The sequence below is a fragment of the Prenolepis imparis genome, unplaced genomic scaffold (assembly GCF_030444845.1).
Source record: "Prenolepis imparis isolate NDT839.2.m4 unplaced genomic scaffold, iyPreImpa1.0 SCAF_1, whole genome shotgun sequence".
NCBI classification, from domain to species: Eukaryota; Metazoa; Arthropoda; class Insecta; order Hymenoptera; family Formicidae; genus Prenolepis; species Prenolepis imparis.
The window spans coordinates 23568727-23589016 of record NW_028141159.1 but is presented as its reverse complement, the minus strand read 5'-3'; the positions used below and the strand labels follow the sequence as shown (position 1 = coordinate 23589016).

At 30.0% G+C, this 20290-nt stretch overlaps 2 protein-coding genes across 21 annotated transcripts in view; one reads left to right on the top strand and one right to left on the bottom strand.

Moving 5' to 3' along the window:
* LOC145936763 (uncharacterized) overlaps window positions 1–3001 on the top strand; it is a 48665-nt gene extending 45664 nt beyond the window's left edge. For all 16 annotated transcript variants that reach the window (XM_083039303.1, XM_083039365.1, XM_083039410.1 and 13 more), the window contains 3 exons: window positions 248–713; window positions 1462–1644; window positions 2245–3001. In XM_083039303.1, coding sequence (XP_082895429.1) covers window positions 248–713; window positions 1462–1644; window positions 2245–2337 — 742 coding nt within the window. In that variant the 3' untranslated portion in view covers window positions 2338–3001. The remainder of the gene's footprint in view (window positions 1–247; window positions 714–1461; window positions 1645–2244) is intronic.
* Window positions 3002–5455: 2454 nt separating this feature from the next.
* Window positions 5456–20290, bottom strand: part of Efa6 (Exchange factor for Arf 6) — a 35572-nt gene continuing 20737 nt past the window's right edge. For 2 of the 5 annotated variants that reach the window (XM_083039432.1, XM_083039449.1), the window contains exons 4-13: window positions 17971–18313; window positions 16609–17800; window positions 16281–16525; window positions 15370–15563; window positions 15000–15192; window positions 14542–14714; window positions 14201–14417; window positions 12522–12666; window positions 11615–11758; window positions 9157–9886 (exon numbers count right to left, since the gene is read on the bottom strand). In XM_083039432.1, coding sequence (XP_082895558.1) covers window positions 9578–9886; window positions 11615–11758; window positions 12522–12666; window positions 14201–14417; window positions 14542–14714; window positions 15000–15192; window positions 15370–15563; window positions 16281–16525; window positions 16609–17800; window positions 17971–18313 — 3155 coding nt within the window. In that variant the 3' untranslated portion in view covers window positions 9157–9577. Of the gene's footprint in view, window positions 5789–9155; window positions 9913–11614; window positions 11759–12521; window positions 12667–14200; window positions 14418–14541; window positions 14715–14999; window positions 15193–15369; window positions 15564–16280; window positions 16526–16608; window positions 17801–17970; window positions 18314–20290 lie in introns of those variants that run through there. The other 3 variants (XM_083039458.1, XM_083039440.1, XM_083039466.1) reach the window with 3 other exon arrangements.

The following is a 20290-nucleotide window of genomic DNA, read 5'->3' as shown; positions in this document are numbered from 1 at the left end:
AGGAAACCATAATTGAAAAACCATCAGTGAGCGAAATAAAATGGTGAAGAACCAATGTGCAAATTTCCAATTGCACAATTTTTAATTAATTTTAATTTAATTCCTAATCTTGGAATCTTCCATTCTAGATTCTTATAGTATCCCAATTCCTGTGATCATGAGACTCTCTTCTGGTCTTCCTCATCAGTTTGATAAACGTCAAGCTTCCTAAAACTAGAGACAATAGCTAATTTCTCTCTATTTCCAGATTTAAATACGGTCGTAATCCATTGCTGGAGCTACCGCTGGCCATCAATCCGACCGGAAGCGCGCGAACGGAAGCGCGCCTGCGCAATCAATTGCCGTGGAAGCGTCCGCACACGCAGCGTACAGGGGGATTCACGTCACGCGGGGTACCATTCGGACTGTCGACGTGCAGCGTCGCCGCCGCGATGGGTGGCGGAGTTTCCTCGACGTTGGTTGCCGCCGCCGCCGCGGTTGGCGAGACAGCTTCCTGTCCATATTCCAAGCAATTTGTACACTCGAAAAGTTCGCAGTACAAGAAGATGAAGCAAGAATGGCGCAACAATGTTTATCTGGCGAGATCCAAGATTCAAGGTTTGGGTTTGTACGCGGCGAGGGATCTGGAGAAGCACACGATGGTGATCGAGTACATCGGGGAGATCATTAGGACGGAGCTGGCGGAGACGAGGGAGAAACAATATGAGGCTAGAGTAAGTGTCTAAGTTTATAATCGTAATTTTATATTAGTATTATTCAAAAATAGATTGCTATTAATAAAATATTTAATTTTTTTTAAATTGGACTTTTCTCTAATAATTTTTTGAAAATAGAAAAAACGATTAGATAGAGAAAATATTGTGTCTTCAAGAAGTTATTAGAGAAAATTCCAATTAAAAAGAATTAAATATCTTTAAAGAAATTGATTCTCTGTTAATAGTGATATATTTTTTAATAATACTTTTAATATAGAAAAATAATTTATTATATAAAATGTATATAAAAATGTGTATAAAAATTACATTAGTTTACAACCAAAAATTATTTTAAATCAGACACAGTATTTCTTATAGATTTTTTTGTAAAAAAGGTTAACGTTATCTAAGAAGTCTGATCAAATATCATGAATGTATTGTTCATCCTCTATATTTGAGATTTTTTTGTAAAAAAGATATTTGATCTTTTCCAGATAATGTTAACCTTTTTCACAAAAAAATTTCAAATATTGCAAAAAAAACCATGTTTTGCATATTAAACCTCAATTATTTCGCAAACCTGACATGCTGATGAAAATTGGCTTGCGGCATCGTTTTCAGCATCGTTTTCAGCATCCAAAAATCTATAAGGAACATCTCGTCTAGTTTAAAATAATGAAAAAAATGTTAGGTTTTTTTTGTAATTTAGTTTTATTTATCATTCTCTGCCCTTATTTATTAATTATTTAATATTACTTGTTTGCAGAATCGCGGTATATATATGTTTCGATTGGATGAAGAACGTGTAGTGGATGCGACTTTATGTGGTGGTCTCGCTCGTTACATCAACCATTCTTGTAATCCTAACTGTGTCGCTGAAATCGTCGAAGTTGAGCGCGATCTCAGGATTATCATTTTTGCCAAGCGTCGAATCTCACGCGGTGAAGAGGTAATTATATCATAAAAGTCCTTTTTAAGGCTCCTTTGTTTTCGCCGCGATCATGTTGGATTATGACGTCAGAAGCGAGAAGATACACGCTGAAAACTTTTGCGTGCCATTTTTAGATAAAAAGATATTTTGATGAAACACAACTCCAGATGGCTTTAGCACACTTTTAAAATATTCCGAAAACTATCCTTTTCCCTTTATAATCAATCAACAGCTGTAAAATTACTGTAATATGAATCCCAGTCCGTCTGGTTATTGCGCATGCGCAGTCATTCCGCATGACAACGTTTGATGTTTCAATTATTTTACGGTTATTGATTGACTATTAAGGGAAAAAAATAGTTTTCGGAGAGTATTTTAAAAGTGTGCTGAAACCATCTGAAGTTGTATTTCATAAAAAATATCTTTTTATCTAAAAATAGCACGCAAAAATTTTCAGCATGTATCTTCTGACGTCATAATCCAACATGGTCGCGGCGAGGACCAAGGCACAAAATCATCCTTTATTTTAAAATCCTTCCTCTTTATCTTTTGTGTCAAATCCACTCTAAATCTTGGATATTGTTATATTTATCTATATTTTTTCTTTTTCTCTTCCAGTTGGCATACGATTATAAGTTTGATATCGAAGATGATCAGCACAAAATTGCATGTGCCTGCGGCGCGCCCAATTGTCGCAAATGGATGAACTAAAAAGAAAAAAACTCAGGACCAAAACAAGATGAAACAAAAATATGTGAAGGAAAACTTAGGACTCTTTCTATCCTGTCTATTGTTATTATTGTTGCTGCGTTATACAAAAAATAGGAAGTTATATAGAGCTAGTTTTCCACATAGGAAATGAAGAAGAGAATAGCAAAATAAATTCTATGTATAAATATATAAATATAAGAAAACAAAAAATTTATACATATTATATAAATAAACACACATATACACAACATAAACACAAGATTAACAAATAAACCGTTGTAATTTAATTTACATAAAGTGCCATCGCGCAATATTATAATTATAATACCGGATTTATTATTATTCATTATTTAATAATCCACGAAAATATAATTTAATAGTTGTGTGTATGTGTGTATGCGCGCGTGTGTGTGAGTGTATATTAAATTATGTAATAAAATTATACAATAATTCTCTCCTCTTAAAGGGCTCTACAAAAGTTTGTACATTCTTTATTTATATTCTTGTACATATAAATATATAATTTTTTTTTACTTATTAGATCTAACAAGGAAGGAAGTATAAAACTAAAGAATGAATTATGTAACAATATGTCTAAAAAAAGGATCTACATAAAACAAACTAAAAAAGAAGAGAAATATATATTATATAATATAAAAATATACACATCTCTGTTTTTGTTAATTAATTAAGCAACCAATATTTTTATTTTCTACTTAATAATAAGTTAATCAATTATATATGCATAAATTTACTCATTCTTCAAATTCTAAATGTTACACTTAGAGAGAGAGAGAGAGAGAAAGAGTTACGATGGTGTCTTCTTTTCCTTTGTTCGTAAGAGTAATTCAGGATCTAATTAAGAATTAATCGAAGAGAAGAATGGTGCTCATCTCAGAGATGCCATCACATTCCTCCAACGTGTTGTACAATATATATGTTATAATTGTCGTTATATATATATAAAAAAAAGAGAATGACAAAGAAAGAAAATAGGTGTGTATGTATATGAGAAGAAGAGGAAAAATTTTGTAACGGATGATATTTTGTTGTAATATATCGTTCATTGCATTATTATTATTATTATCATTATTATCATCATCATCACATCAAAATTAATTATGATATAAATATTACACAGTGTACACTGTGTTTTTATGTATATCTATATATATGTATGTATCTGTGTATGAATGTATATGTGTTTGTATATACATATATATATACACATATAATACGAAATAGTTATTTTTACGAATAGTTATATTTGCGATATCCTATATATCTATGTGTAAAGCCGAATTTGATATCTATCATTTGGAAGAATTATATAGAATTATTATACCGATTTCATTACCGAGTTATTCTTTCAATAATAATCTTACTTTTCTTTCTGTTGTTTTAGCATTCTTAATTTTCAGTTATATATTGCATATATAATTATTTAAAAAATATTTATACGATAAAATATATACAGTAAAGCTATACATATATAAAATAATATTATATAATTTTTTATTTTTATATCGATAATCTCATTTTTGTGATAAAGATACATAATAATAAGAATACATAAATAATATAAAAGGTCATTTCTTTAATATTAATATTAATAATGCAACACTATACACAACACATGCATATATAGGCTGTTCCAAAACCATATAGGATGTCCTTTTACTTTTTAACAGATTATTTGACTTGAAGTCGATTTTTCTTCTCAAAGTTATTGAGCAGTAAACAATTAAAAATAAAAAGTTTTTTACAAACTACACTTTTGAGTCAGATAAAACTATATTCTTCAATTACTTTGAGATAAAAGTAAATAATTTAATAAAATAATAGTTTAATAAAATTTTTATTTGAAGATTATTGCGAAAATATACGATGGAAAAAGTTGGAAACTTTTAATATATAAATATATAATATATTAATAATATATACAAATATCATTAATATATAAATATATTGATGTATAATACATAAATGATTTTTCTCGATATTTTCACTAAACAAAAATTAATTCCTTCAATTATAGTCAAAAAATTTGCTATTAAAAGAACAATTTACAATGTTTTTGGGATATCCTGTACGTATATATTATATGTATACACACACACACATACACGCAAATACAGACATATACATATATGTATATATAAAATAATGAAAAAAAATCGATATTTACAAATATATATTTACAACTCGGTAATAAACCAAACTATACAAATTGTTTTCACTTTTAATTTATATCTGGATTACTCGACAAATGAAAAAACTATGCTATCTTAATAAGTTTCAACAAGATACAAACTTATGCCAATATACTATATATGAATATGAATATAAAAATTGTAAAGAATATGCAAAATTTATAAAAGAGATGACATATTTAACAAAATGTATATAAATGCAATTCTTAGGCCTCTTTTTTTGCAATTTCATTCAACGAATTTATTATATACAATTTGAAAATTACAAGAAAAAATGATTAATTTTAATAATTTAATATTTTTATTGTGTTTAACACAAACACACATACTAAAGAATTAATAATTCTTATCATCATCATTGTTATGTTAAAACTACTTTTTGTGTCCTGATAATTTCCTTTTAGGAGAAGGAGGATTCGATACATCGAATATATATTATGTTGTAATCAGTCTTAAATAATGCAAATACTTGTGTAAATACAGAAAAATTTTAGCGTAATTTAAATTTATATCAAGTATTATCATTTTTGCTAGGAAACAAAGAAATTATTTAAGCGGGGCGAAATGCTTCGTCTATTTATTTTTCTCATTTCGAAATATTTTCTACAAAACGTTTACCTAATTACTCTCTCTCGTTTTACTTTAAAAAATTTTATGTAAATAGAAAGAATGAAGATTGTTAAGATTAACATTTGTTGTTGGTTATATCTTCTTTATACACATTAATGTAAAAAAATTTTAACATTGTAAAAAATTCACAAATTAATTTTATTTATTTTAATTTAAATTTATATAAACTGACATATATATATATATATATATATATTAATTAAAAAGGAATTATATTAATTATTTAATATCAATATTAATACCAAGCAAGGAACATTAAATTAAAATTAAAAATTATAATCCCGAATTATTTAACAATTAATAGTTTAACTATTATATATATTTACATACAGACATATAAATAATTATAAATTCTATGGAAATATTACTTGCAAATTATAAATTTGTTTCAAATAATTAACTAATACATGAGATTTGCCAACACACAATCTTCATTCTTCTAAATATAAATCTTTCGCTGGAAAATTCGGGTAATAACGAATTGTCTATTTCTCATTTCATATTGATTATTTCGTGTAAAAAGAAAACTTTCCTGAGTATCATCCTGAAAACTGGATAATAATCTTGCCCATCTTGTCTACGTTGTTTCATTTGTTGATAGGTCGACTCTATTACATGCAACAAATAAAGATGATTTTTTTAACTAAAAATTCTTTCAATATTTACAAAAATTTATGCGAAAAAATAGATTAATAAAGAAAAATAATTTCGACTTTTTTTAACAAATTATTTCATTGAGTTAAAAAAATCCAAAGCTACCATAAAATTAGTAATAAAAAATTGAATCATTATTATTATTTATTTATTATTACCTATTATTTTTTTTATTATTACCATTTTTATGATGTTATTGATAATGAGTCATCAAAACATTATACATATCAAGCGATTATTTACCAATACATGCAACACATGCATTTAATTACCAATTTAAAAAACCAAAATAAAATATAAAAAAATAAAATAAAGAAAAATAATTTTATAAGAACAAGCAAAAACAAATAATAATTAACCTATAATTACAATAAAATCTCGATTCAATCTTACAATAACAAATAATGATTAATTGTGTACTAATAAAATTAATTAATATAATATTAACATTATGTTGATATCTTTTATATATAATAAATATCAACAAAATGGAAATAAATAAATATATATTTATATATCATATTAATTTTTTTATTTATTTCCATTCATTAACATAAATACCAAAGCATGCAAAACTAAAAACTACACAAAAGCTAAATCATAAGATATTTTTATATTATATAATATATACACACGTACATTTTTGTAATTATTTTTAAATAAAAACAATTATTTTGCATTGTATGTGTATGTAAAAAATAATTGGGGTATTCTCATAAAAAATCGATTTTACAAGTGAGATTTGAAGATCGTTGATCTTTATTATTATATTATATGTACTTTATAATAAGTATTTATAAGGTAAGTATCCACATATATTACAATTTTATGTACAAAGAGTTTACTATAAACTATTAATGGGATAGTAATTTTCTCTAAAAAAAATTAGAAACGAGAAAAGAAATAAATAAAATAAGAGAAACAAAAAAAACAAAAAAGAAGAGAAAAATAGAATGAAAAAGATTATTAAATGTAAAAAGTTTAAGTGACAAAAAATAGTGCCTATAACCATGGTAAATAAAAAGAAAATAGAAAAAATAAGATTATCTTTAATAAAAAAATAAAATTAAATAAACCAAATTGCTTTATATTTTTCCATTAAGTTAAAAAAAATGTCTACATAAAAAATCCGCCTGTATATTTGCACATATTCATATATCCGATGAAACATTCGTATGTTTAATTCTTACATGATGATTTATTTATGTAATAATTTCTATTATTTATAAGTTTTTATCTCTCGATCTATATAATTTCGTATATGACACTATATAGTATATAAATCACTATATAATTTCTATAAATTCAGAAATTGCTATAATTATATTATCTTTATCAACTTTCTTAATTGTTAACCAAGTCGTTTCGCTTATATAATAGGGTCCTGCTTGTTATAATTAATTTTTTTAACCGAGGAATTAATTTTATTCACACTTAACAATCTTTAATCAAAAATTAACTCTTATTATAAAAATAAATGTTTATTGCGGATTTAAAATGGGGTAATGTTTGTACACACAAAGAATGTTGTAAATCTCAATCATACATCAAAAGTAATTTATTATATGTTATGTGAAACTTAGGAAGGCAAAAAATTTAATTATATATTTAAATAAAACAATTTTATATCTATTATTTAAATATATATATATATATATATATATATATATATATATATACATAATACAATTAAATATTTAATAATTAAAGCAAAAATTTATATTTAACATAATATATAAATAATTATTACAAAGATATTTCATTAAGAATAAAAGAATAACAATCTTATTGTTGTATAAAAATTAGGAAGACAAAGGAATTTTAGTTATATGTTAAAATACAAAATATACATTTTATATATAACTAATATGAATATATATTATATTAAATATAATCACACAGTTTAAATAAAAAATATGATTTGCTTAATCATGCTTATATTTTATAAAATAAATTATTCTTTAATTGATATATTTCTCTTTAAAAGAAAAAAAATATTATAATTATCCACGATGTTTATAAAATTTAATAAAATATCATTAAGCACATATTGTGTACAATAAATAAATTATTAGTCAAATATAATATAAAATCACGAGGAAAATGTATAAACCTAAATTTTAATTTAATATTTGCATAAAATTGTTAATAAAGAAAAAATTTGTAAAAAATTTGTAAAATTTGTTCTTCTAATCACAAAATGGCTGACATTTTCTTCAACTCTATATGACAGCAATTTGAAACGCGAAAACTTTTTTTTATCCAGTCTTAACAGGCTCTCAACTTTTATATAATATATTTTTCTTAGTTTGCATAATTAATATTTGTACGCAAACTAACAATATGATGAAACAGCGAAATATGTTTACTGTCTAGTTAGATATTCTCTTTTTACCTCTTTCTTTACCCCCTTTTATCTATTATTACTTTCGATAATGAAATTAGATGCTTCCTATAATAAAATAAAATCCGCTCTCTAAAGAAAAAAAAAGAAGAAAAAGAAAAAAGAGAGAGAAGGAAGAAGAGGAAAAAAATAGAAAAATAAAGATTTAAAAAATCATTCAGAATTATATCCTTATCTCGATTTAAAAATTTTTTATAAATTAAAATTTATAATAAAAATTTAATTGTGAGATGTGTTTAGCAATATATCATTTTTTTAAAATATTTAAATATTTAATTTTCAAACAATTGTTAACTAAATTATTAAGTTGTCAATTTTAATGATTCTAGCTTGAGATCTTTAAAAAATAAAACTACTCATGTGTGTATGTGTGTATATAAAATTAATCATACATCATTGTATTTTTTAAACACTAAAACTTTAGACATAAAATACATTACATCACATGAGAAATAAAGTATGATAAGAAGAATCAACAAATATAAATCAACAAAACAAAAATTTGTATCAACAGAAATATAAAATTGAAACAGTAAATATTAATTTTGTACATCACAAAAAATTTTATCAATATTAATAAAAATTATAATAAAAAGGTTGAATCTATTCAAATAACTGCAATTAAAAGATACAAAAACAATATAATATAATAAAATTGGTGATGTAATTCCTATTAAATGAAAAAAAAATATAAGAAACAATTTAAAAGTTGAGTTCTTTACTCAATTATATAAATTTAAAATATGAACCTTTGTGAATCATGTGAATTAATACTTTCAATGTACAAATGTTTATAAACTTTTTTCTCAATCAAACAAATATCTATAAAATATTTTTTAAGATCTCAAATTCGATTAAAAAATTCTAATTATTTATTTATATTTTAATTCTACTTAGTTTTTTCAAATAAAATAGAAAAGAGCTATCTTCACATTATTTAGAGGCTAAAAATGTATAAAATTCTGTTATAGAAGTTTCAAAATTTCGAAAAAATGGAGAATCAATCCTGTAAATATTAAAGTGAAAATAAAAAGTATCAATTAAATTTAACATTATTCGTATTTATAAATTATCTTAATAATACCTCATATACTTCTTATTGAAAACTCAGTTTAGTTATTATATATTTTATCAGTTCGGTATGATTTTCAACAATTTTGCGCCGCAGAATATATCACTTAATATACCATTAGATAGTATATATGCGCGATGCGCCGTCAGGTATATCGTTAGTTTGCGTCACCCTTGTCTATATTGTTAATCATCAACGTCATCAGCAACACCAACACCAGCACCAGCACCTGGGTCAGACCAACCCGCACCACCCGAAAGCGTCGCGTCAACCAATGTTACCACCAGTTGTGTTATAGTCTTGATGACCGCCGTTCAACATATTGCGACCACCCGGACCAGCGCCGCCGCCCCCGCTGTAAATAGCGGTCCGATAACTATACCTATTGGCTGCCGTCGAGCGTTCCGGAACCGGCGGTGGCACCAGAGCCCCCTCCGCATTTATCATCGCCCCGGATCCGAGAAGAGCGCCCTCGTCCACCTCGCCGATGCTGCTCTCCACCAGCGACGGCGGCTCCACTTCGCTGAACGCCAGTCGGGAACGCAGGAGATAAGAATACATCTTGTACCGCTTCAGCTGGAACGAGCACCGTATGGGTTGCTCTGTAGAGTATGATGAAGTGAAGGATAGTGGTTTCAGATGAAAGAGAAGAGAATTAAATTTCTTTCTTTAATTTAGAACGGAAAAGGTCATTATTGAGAGAATATCCTAACTGATAACTTTTGAGGGTAACCCAAAGATCTTAATTGGGTCGTTATAAACATGGATTAGTAAATCCTTTATTTTTTTATATTAATGAATGATTACACTAAAAGATCCCGCATCAAATACATAGAATTTTGGCTTTCGGTGGAATTGATTTTTTTTTTCATATATTGTAGCTTATGTCCTGCTGAACAAAAGATGTAATAGCTTCAAAGCTAAATATTGGATAGTTATTGAGTTATAGCCAGTCAAACAACTCGTAGAGCTCAAGTTTTTCGTATTTGACTGGCTGTAAATCAGTAACTATCTGTTACTTAGCTTTGAGCCTATTTTTTGTTCAGCAGATCTGCTACAACATATGAGAAAACCAGCTGATCTAACCAAGATTCAATTTTATATGATTAGTACGCGGTTTCTGAACCTATATAAAATTCCTAGATGAAATTAAATCCTGGTAAAATTAGTTGATTTTCTTACATATTGTAACTTATGACTTGCTGAACAAAAAATGTAATAGGCTCAAAGCTAAATAATACATGGTTACTGATTTACAGCCAGTCAAACACGAAAAATTAGGACTTTGCGAGTTGTTTGACTGACTGTAACTCATCAGTAACTAATGAATATTTAGCTTTGAGGCTGTTATATTTTTTGTTCAGCAAGTCATAAGCTACAACATATGAAAAAAAAACAGCCAATTTCATCGAAAGTTAAAATTCTATATATTTGGTGCAGGGTCCTTTACAGCCAAAAATTATTTTAAACCAGACAAAGTGTTTCTTATAGATTTTTGAGTGCTGAAAACAATGTCGCAAATCAAATTTTATTAGCACGTCAGATTTCAAAAATAATTGAGGTTTAATATGTAAAAAATGGCTATTTTTGCGATATTTGAGATTTTTTTTTTTTTTTGTAAAAAAGGTTAACGCTATCTGGAAAGTCTGATCAGATATCATGAATGTAATTCACCTCCTATAAAATGCACAATTTCAAAATAACGTTAACCTTTTTTACAAAAAAATTAAATATTGCAAAAAAGCTATTTTTTTGCATATTAAACCTCAATTATTTTGGAAATCTAACGTGCATCGTTTTCAGCATCCAAAAATCTATAAGAAATACCTTGTCTGATTCCAAATAAAAAAAATTTTTTTTGTAAACTAGTGTTATGTATTGCGTGTAAAGAAACGAAGGAAAAATGATATTATTAACAAAATTATGAATTGATTAAGATAGGAATTTTAATCCTAGGTGAGAAAAAAAACGAATTTTTTTTTAATAGTAAATTTGTGTAGAAAAAAAACTTTCGCCATTTATATGCAACAAATCATTATTTTATTTATAAATTCCCAAGTAGCAAACTGACATCATTAAACGTCAAATGACGTCATTTTAATATCTGATGACGTCATTTTGACGTCTAATGACATCATTTTGACGCTTAATGACGTCAGTTTGCTACTTGGGTTGTTACAAAAATTTTCATTATTTAATTTTATGTGTATGTGTGTGGGGGGGGGGGGAGAGAGGATACTATAATTTTAGTTTCCGAAGTTACAAAGAGACTTGTATTTCACACTTTGATTGCTTAAAAATTACCTCGTAATGTAAATACGCGTCTTTCTCCTTATAATTCTGTACAGTGAGAGCTTTCGCGCCTCTTTCCGGAGGATGTCGTCTGTGCTCATCCAATTCCGCTTCCAGTCTGCTAACCCTATCTTCATGGTCCCGCAACTGCTCTCTCTATCAACAAATCAATTTAACTCTCTCTATCTTCACTTCAACTTTAACAAGTTGAATATAAAAATATTATCTCAAAATGTCGTTATAATTTCAATATTCCAAAATAGATGAGCAATATATTAGATTAAATGCCATAATTATTCGTCACATATAAAAAGATATCAGAGATAGAGAGAGTGAAAGAAAAAGAAAAAAAGGAAGAAGAAAGAGAGAGAGAAAGAAAATTATAACGCTCTATTTTTAATATTCTTTCCTCACAAATTTACGGTGCGAGGAATTAAAACCTATTATTTTTAAAAAATGGATTTAGTATATAAATATAAATTGATTCTCTTAATCATGTTAATATTTCAAGGGATAAATATAGAATCCAAAACAAAAGAGAAATATTATATCAACATCAGTCATATGTCATTCAAGTTTTCCGAAGTAATTGATCTTAACATATTAATTTATATATGTATGTATGTGTGCATATATAAATCAATCTATGTTAGAATCAATCACTACTTATGATTTAATTGGCAGGATTTACACAGATAGTTTATCTTATCATAAAGCTTTTTATCCCTCTCTTATAGTGTTTTCGAACATAGCAGATTTGTTCGCTCTGAGAGCGATTTCTCTGAAGAATAAATGGCTGTGATTGGTCAATGACGTCATTAATCGCTCTCAGAGCGAGCAAACCTGCTATGCTCGAAAACGCTATTATTAAACTCTCTTGTATGCTTAAAGAAAACTAAAAAAATGGGATAATACTCACGGAATTTAATTTAGTATGGCTACATGGCAGCAACGGACGCTGGAACTTGCGCTGAGAGCCGACAGCACCTGCTAGTGGTTGACACGAAAAACTGGCGCACACGAAATTGATCGTATCTATCCACGATTGCAGCTCCTTCGAATCACTGTGTAGATATATATCAATAAATTATATATACATATATTCATCTCTTAAAATCATATAAAATTAAAAGTCAAACTGAATTATAATCAGATTACGATTACACAATTACAAATATAGATATAAAAATAATTATACAGAGTGTCCCACAAATCCTGCAACAGTTAAATATCCCGAAAACAAAGGCTTTTCGAGAAAAATGTTTCAAATAAAATATAGTTATAGGGTTTTAAATGGCGCAATTAAGTAGTAGGTAATATTAGTGTGACTATATAAATAGCATTGTTAAGGCCACCGAAAATTCACTTTAAAATTTTTTAATGGAAACCCCTATTTTTTATTACATATTCATGTAACTTACCTTAAGAGCTTTTCAAAACATTATAATAAATTATTTTTTCATTCAGTGCCTTTCGAATTATAATGCTTGAAGTTTACAGTATTTTTTTGACATAAAATACAAAATATCTTGTAAAACATTCAGTTTTCGGTAATCTTAATATTTTTATGCTTAAAATAATTAGACAAATCAATTAGTGTAAAGAAAACGCATAGTTATTTTTACTATGCTACAAGAATATGTATTGAAAAATAGTTTCCATTTAAGAAATTGAAAGTGACCTTCATGTGATCTTCAAACGATTAGCCAAGGTCACATCAATGGCACCATCTTATGTCCTTCGATCAAATAATTTTTGTGTGAAACGTTTGTCTGTATCTTTCATATTTTTTGAAATATTTGCCTAGCTCATTTAAAATGAGATACTCTGTATATTCGTCTCTTAAAATCATATCAAATTGAAAGTCTTTAAATTAAATTAATTTAAATTTAAATTAAAACAGAAACTGAATTATAATCAGAGAAAATTACGATTATACAATTATACAATTATAAATATACGTATAAAAATAATTATATAATCAAGCACAATCATTATAAGATAACCAATCCTAATCTCTGATATAGTCACAATTCAATTCAATTTAAAATTTCATTTAATCCTCTGCTATAAATATTTTGCATATTAAGGCTCCTGGGTGCTCACCGCGGCCATATTGGATGTGACGTCAGAGGCGAGAAAGCACACGCTGAGAATTCTTAGATGCCATTTTTTAATGAAAAGATATTTCGATTAAACAGCACTTCAGATGGCTTTAGCAGACTCTTAAAAAACCCCGAAAACTATCCTTTTCCCTTTATAATCAATCAACATCTGTAAAATGATCGAGATATCAGACTTTGACATGCGGAATGACTGCGCATGTGCAAAGACCAGACGGACTGGGCTTCATAATATTACATTTTACAGCTTGATTGATTATAAAGGGAAAAGGATAGTTTTCGGCGTTTTTTAAGAGTGTGCTAAAGCCATCTGAAGTGCTGTTTCATCGAAATATTTTTTTATTTCGAAATGGCATCTAAGAAATTTTAGCGTGTGTTTTCTCGCCTCTGACGTCACGATTTCGACATGGTCGGCAAGAAGCCAGGAGCCTTAACGTGTAGACATTTTTTTTTTAAATCAAGAAAGTATATTGACCTCGTCTGAAAAAGGTACTCGGCCTGGTCGGCCGTTTGCAATCGGAAGACATGCTGCTTCTTCGTGTAGTCGGTCGCTTTGGTAGCCAGCGCATGATGAATACGTATGGCGTTGTGTAAACTGTCGTTACGGAAGCCATGCTCGTCCTTGTGTAAGTATAGCACGAGCTCGCGCAGTGTACAATAGTACATCTTCCAGCCTCGTTTGCCAAATGGAGCTGCAACATTTGTTTTATGTAAAAAAAAACAACGTACGAGATTATTATATACGAGCAGCGTTTCGAGTGCTTAATATTTTGTTATAAAAAATAAATAAATTTAAGAAAAAATGCGTATATGTACTTTTTTTGCCGTTGGAGTCGTAACAACATTTGCGCATAACGTAACCCTTTTTGAATTCCGTGGCACCCGTTACATTTGGCACATCGAGGAACGGATTTCCGGTACCGACGATCGCCGTCGTACCATCGCCCTGCTGAATCATCTGGTTCGTCGTTTCATCCCCCTCTTCGTCCCTAAATTAATAGAAAAAAGTAAAGTTTATTTGAAAAATAAGTTAAAATCCCAAAATTTTAGTTATTCTCACTTTCTTTAAAAGATATAAATATATAATATTATAGATATAAATATATATAAAATATTACATTATATAATATTTATTATTTCTCAATATCCCACGAGAAATTATTTGGAACTTAATCGCGCCGAAGAATGTAATTAATTATTATTTTAAACGAGACAAATTTATTATGTAATAAATTATATTAAATATTTTATATATGCGCTTCTTAATTGCTTACAGGGCCCATTCGAGAGGAAAGGACTTGATGGCATTGTAGAGCTGCTTAAGAACCTCGCGCGGAAAGTTATCGCCGTCATTGAGCGCCGATAAATTATCGATAAAATCCGAGCAAGACATCTTTCGGCCGATATTTTGACCATGCAGATCCGTGTTGAGCAGCATTATCGCGCAAGTCAATGTGTGAACCGCATCTAAATATCAAATATTATTTAATAATTTTAATCTATAAGCTAAAAGAGTGTATTATTTAATATTTCTCCATAAATATTTAATATTTGTTTAATAATATTTTATCTCTCTCTTTTACATAGGAGACAAATAAATATATCTAATTATTTAATAATGTAATATTCCAAAGCATATTTTACCTTGAGAGTTGAAACTACCGAGATTGCAGTCCAGATATCTTTTGGAAAAATGTACCAAGACTCTCTCCCTTTCCTGGGTTTCTCCCATCAGAGAGAATTGAGCGAGAAACTTTCTGAGAGCTACATCCAACGTGTCCCTTTCAAAGTTGAAATAGCGCAGATATTCCTCTGCCACAGCTCTGCTAAAATCGTTGCTACAAACACAGAAAAAAATATCACGTATTCATTATCAAAATTGAAAGGTCCTTCGAAAGGATCTCGCACTAATTCAAAATGGAAAATGGCTGAATTGGCTGAATTTTTGATATGTTTTGTAGTTTAAGGCATTCTGATCAAAAGATGTAGTAGCTTCAAAGTTAAATAACGGACAGTTACTGAGTTACAACCAGTCAAACAACTCGCAGAGTTAGAGTTTTTCGTGTTTGACTGGCTGTAAATCAATAACCATCTATTATTTAGCTATGAGCCTATTACATTTTTTGTTCAGCAAATCATAAATTATTACAACATATGAGAAAACTAGTTGATCTTACCAAGATTCAATTTTATATAGGATTAGTGCAGGGTTTTTTGAACCTATATAAAATCATTAGATGAAATTGAATCTTGGTGAGATCAGCTGGTTTTCTCATATGTTGTAATTTACGATCTGCTGAACAAAAAGTGTAATGGGCTCAAAGCAAAATAATAGACGGTTACTAATTTACAGTCAATCAAATACGAAAAACTCGAGCTCTGCGAGTTGTTTTTCATGTTTGACTGGCTATTACATCCTTTGATCAGAATACCTTAAATTACAACATATTAAAAATTCGACCAATTCGACGGAAAGCCATTTTCCATTGAATTAGTACGGGGTCCTTTGATGTTTTATGTGCCAGAATCCTATAAGATACGCGTAGAAAGCTTACTTTTTGCTTAAATGCCTAGAGACGTCGGATTTTTTGAAGCCGTCCAGAGAATAAAGGCGTTTGGCTAGTCGGACAGCAGAGGGTAGGTCTACTGCTTTTGGGCTGTAGTGAAAACTGTGCAGACTCTCGATGTCACTTTCTTCATCAGCCGACTGCGGAGGCGACGCACCTCCGTGTCCCTTTTGTTCGTCGTACGTGAGTCCACTACTCAGGACCTCTTTCTCATCTTCGCACTCCTTCAATTCCTAAATTTTCGATGATAAATTAATAATAAAATATTATACACACACTAAATAATATACCTATAATAATATACTAAATAATATACCTGATAACCTACGCATTCGGGTGCTACAGATCCTGCAGTGATATTAGGGATCCCCGGAACTCCGGATTGATTTCTTTGCAGGTTTTGGGATGTAATAGGCGGCACCAAATCCCCGACAGGGTTTCCTCTTCTCCTTGCCTGTCTAGGACTCGTATTCCTTGGAGTTTCCTTATCGGGCCCCTTTACCTGAATCACTATCCTATGTTCCCCAGCATCCTGAGGATTAGCTTTTAGTCTCCTCTGAGGTGGTTCACTCGCCAAGATGGTAGAATCGCTATCGCTGGGGTCGCTAACCATCATGATATCCCTCGCGCTAAGAATATCCATCGTTTCTTCGTCATTGTAATCCGGGCTAGACATGTTGCTGATGGCCTCCGACTGACTGAGATCGCCATTAGCGGGAAGATGACCTCCTGGAGCGCCGGAGATCCCAGGAATTGTCTGCACCAGCGGAAACCTGCGGGAGCCAGAGTTGGAGGACATGACAGAGGACGAGACGGAGGTGGGAGAGGCGGGGGATAGAGAACGCTGAGGGCTCGTCGAAGAGGATGAAGAGGAGGAGGACGAGGATGAAGAACCGCCGTTTTGACAACAAGAGGCGACTGGTGAGCTGACGGGCGCGTTGTACGTCCAGACGATACGTTCATTCGGCATTAGGCCTTCCGGCCGCGGGTCTAACAGCGTATTCAAGCTCGAGGTGACATCGTCGTCGATGTCGATGTCCACGGCGCTCATCGAGGGATCTTTCTGGAACTGTAGATGATCCTCCGATCGTGATGTACGGACGAAACCGAAGCTCGAAGGAGTATTCTTGCTAGGATCGACCTGGACCAGGGCTCCCGAGGTGCTCTGCATTCCGTCACGCCTGGCGGCGCTCACGGGTGACGTGCTGGCCGAACTGGAAGCTTTATAAGCGCTTCCTCGATGATGATGGTGATACTGATAAGCCAGCTGAGTCTCATTGGGACTGCTGGGTACTGAGTTGTGATGGCGATGATGGTGATGGTGATTGTGATTATGATGAATACTGGTGGTGGTGACGGTGGTGCTGGTGGTATGTTGGTGACTGGGTTGGTTGTACCTAAGAGAGTCGATCTTGCGCTGCTGATGCTGCTTGGGTAGAAGATTACTGCTTTGTTGAGTGCGCGAGAGATTCAACATTAGGTCGCCGGTCATCATGTATGCCTCGAACCTGATAAATGGATAATGATGCGTCTTATTACTGGCACGATATATCAGTACCATCGAGTTTCCTTAATTTCATATATATAAATAGGATATTTCTCTTAGTTTTGATCGATTCTTCTCTTTCTTCACTTATAAGTAAAATAAAATGCGTGTATAATCATTCTAAATTGATACCTAGGCGTATTTTTTTGCCGAGGAAATTTCTCAGCGGAGAGGGGCTCCCATTGGGTTCTCTCCTCTTCCTTAAAGTGGTCCACGGGCGGCAAGAGAGCCTCCAATTCCGACGAGATAGAGGCATCGCTGTACGAGCCGTTGCTTCTCGTCGATGCTACCGGCATCGACGACGAGTCCGCAGACATTTCCGGCGTCTTGCCGAACTCCTTGCTCTCTACATTGCCGGAAGATGCGGCGTTCTTGGGGTTATTCGTCAGGATAGCGTTCGAGGATTCTGTGTCCTCATCGTTTGAGGGTTGCCCGGGAGAAAGAAGGCGACGGACGTGCGCCTTCACCGCAGGATCTATGTAATTTTTCTTTTATATACATATATGCATACATTTGAATACATAAATGCGCGCGCGCACATACACATACACACAAAACACACTTTCAGTATTTGCTGTTATCTAAATAAAATTATATAGATAATCATCTAGATTGATAGAGTTTTATCGGCATCATCTTATCTTTATATATAGATAATAAAAATATGTATTATCTATATCTGCATCTAAGATGAAAAAAAAGTGTTATCTTTACTAAATTATCTAGACGTATATGTTCAGATAATTTGGTTTAGAGTCATAGCACATAAAAATACTTAAGTAGTAGAACTTAAGCAGTAAGTGATAAAAATTTATAAATAAAAGTATATGATTATATTTTTATATCCCCCTTTTATAATTTACATTTTTTTTATAACTGTGTTTACATAGCGGTCTTAAAAACAATATTATCTGGAAGTTATCTAGAGATGAATCATATAATTTTATCTTTTATCTAGATATATTAAAACAAAATCATGTTCATCTTATTTAAGATAAATTTACATATTTTCATCTCATCTTTATCTAGTTAATTTTAAAATCATCTAAGAACAACATTGCACACTTCTAAAAATCTTTACATTATATACAGTAATGGCAAAAAATTCCGTAATGGTCAGATATCTTGGAAAATAATGACTATGGAAGAAAATGTTAAATACAAAAGTTTTAGAAAATCAAATGGTCTATTATGTGGCTATATTGATATAACTTTCACGTGACCTTGAAGGACCCCGTGAAAGTTATAAGGGGATGAAACTAACAACCTCTATTCAATTTTTTATTAGAACTTTTCAACGGAGATCGAAATGTGATCATCTAAAAATATGCGTTAGAAAGCTTCATTCCTTTAGAAACTTTTTTATTTTTTTTATTTTTTTCGTAAAATCGATAGTTTTCAAGAAAAAAAATAATCTAATTTTCACCTTTCTCTTTGAAGAAGTGTAACTCCTCAGGGAGGGATATAGGAGTATATGTTTATATAAAAAAAACCTCTTAATTTTCGACAAAGAATCATCTCCTAAAATTTTTCGCACTTATTTAGAAACACCCGCTGTATATGTATAATGTTATTATATTTATATTACATAAGGAATACTAAACGTATATATTCTGTCTAAATAGATTTCGCGATTTTTTATATCGGTATTTTCTTAGCAAAAATATCAAATAATTTTCCAATTATATTTTTATAATCGGATCACAAATTCAAATTCTATTAAAGTTTATTTAAAATTAATTGTAAAATATTTAAATATCTCTTCACTCTGATAATTAAAACTTAGTTTGCCTTAGAATAGTTCTTCTTTTATCTCAATCACTTGTAATTAAAAAAAAACATGCCTTGGAAATTTTGCTATAGATTTGATTAGAAATTCATAAAAAAAATATAATATTTAGTAAAATCATTAAAATTAATCACCATTATTGTCAATAATAATACCATTATATATTACAAAATATATTACATTGATAATATTACATTAAAATTATTATTATATTATTTTACAAATTAATTTATCTAATAAAAATAATAATGTAATAAAAACTTTTATGAAAACTGCAACAAAATGCGAAAAACTTAATAACAAGATCTCTCCGCTCATTATCTGACAAATAATTATTGTCAATAAAAATTCAAATTAACCAATTTTAATAAATCTGCTTCAAGCTAATTGAATAAAATTAATGCAGATAATATAATATAAGAATAAAATATTCTATAGAAAAAATTGCAGGAAAAAAAGACATGAAAAAGAGAGCATCTCTCGAGGGATCGATGTACTCGTCTGGCAGAAAATCATTTATCACTCTCACGCATCGATTGAAGGTCGTCTATGCGGATAATCGCGCGCCTTTGGTCATCGGTCATCCCATTCCCTTCCACAGGGTGGGCGCGTTAACTTCCTCCGTTTATCGCATTAACCGCGACAGTTGTTACAACATTAATT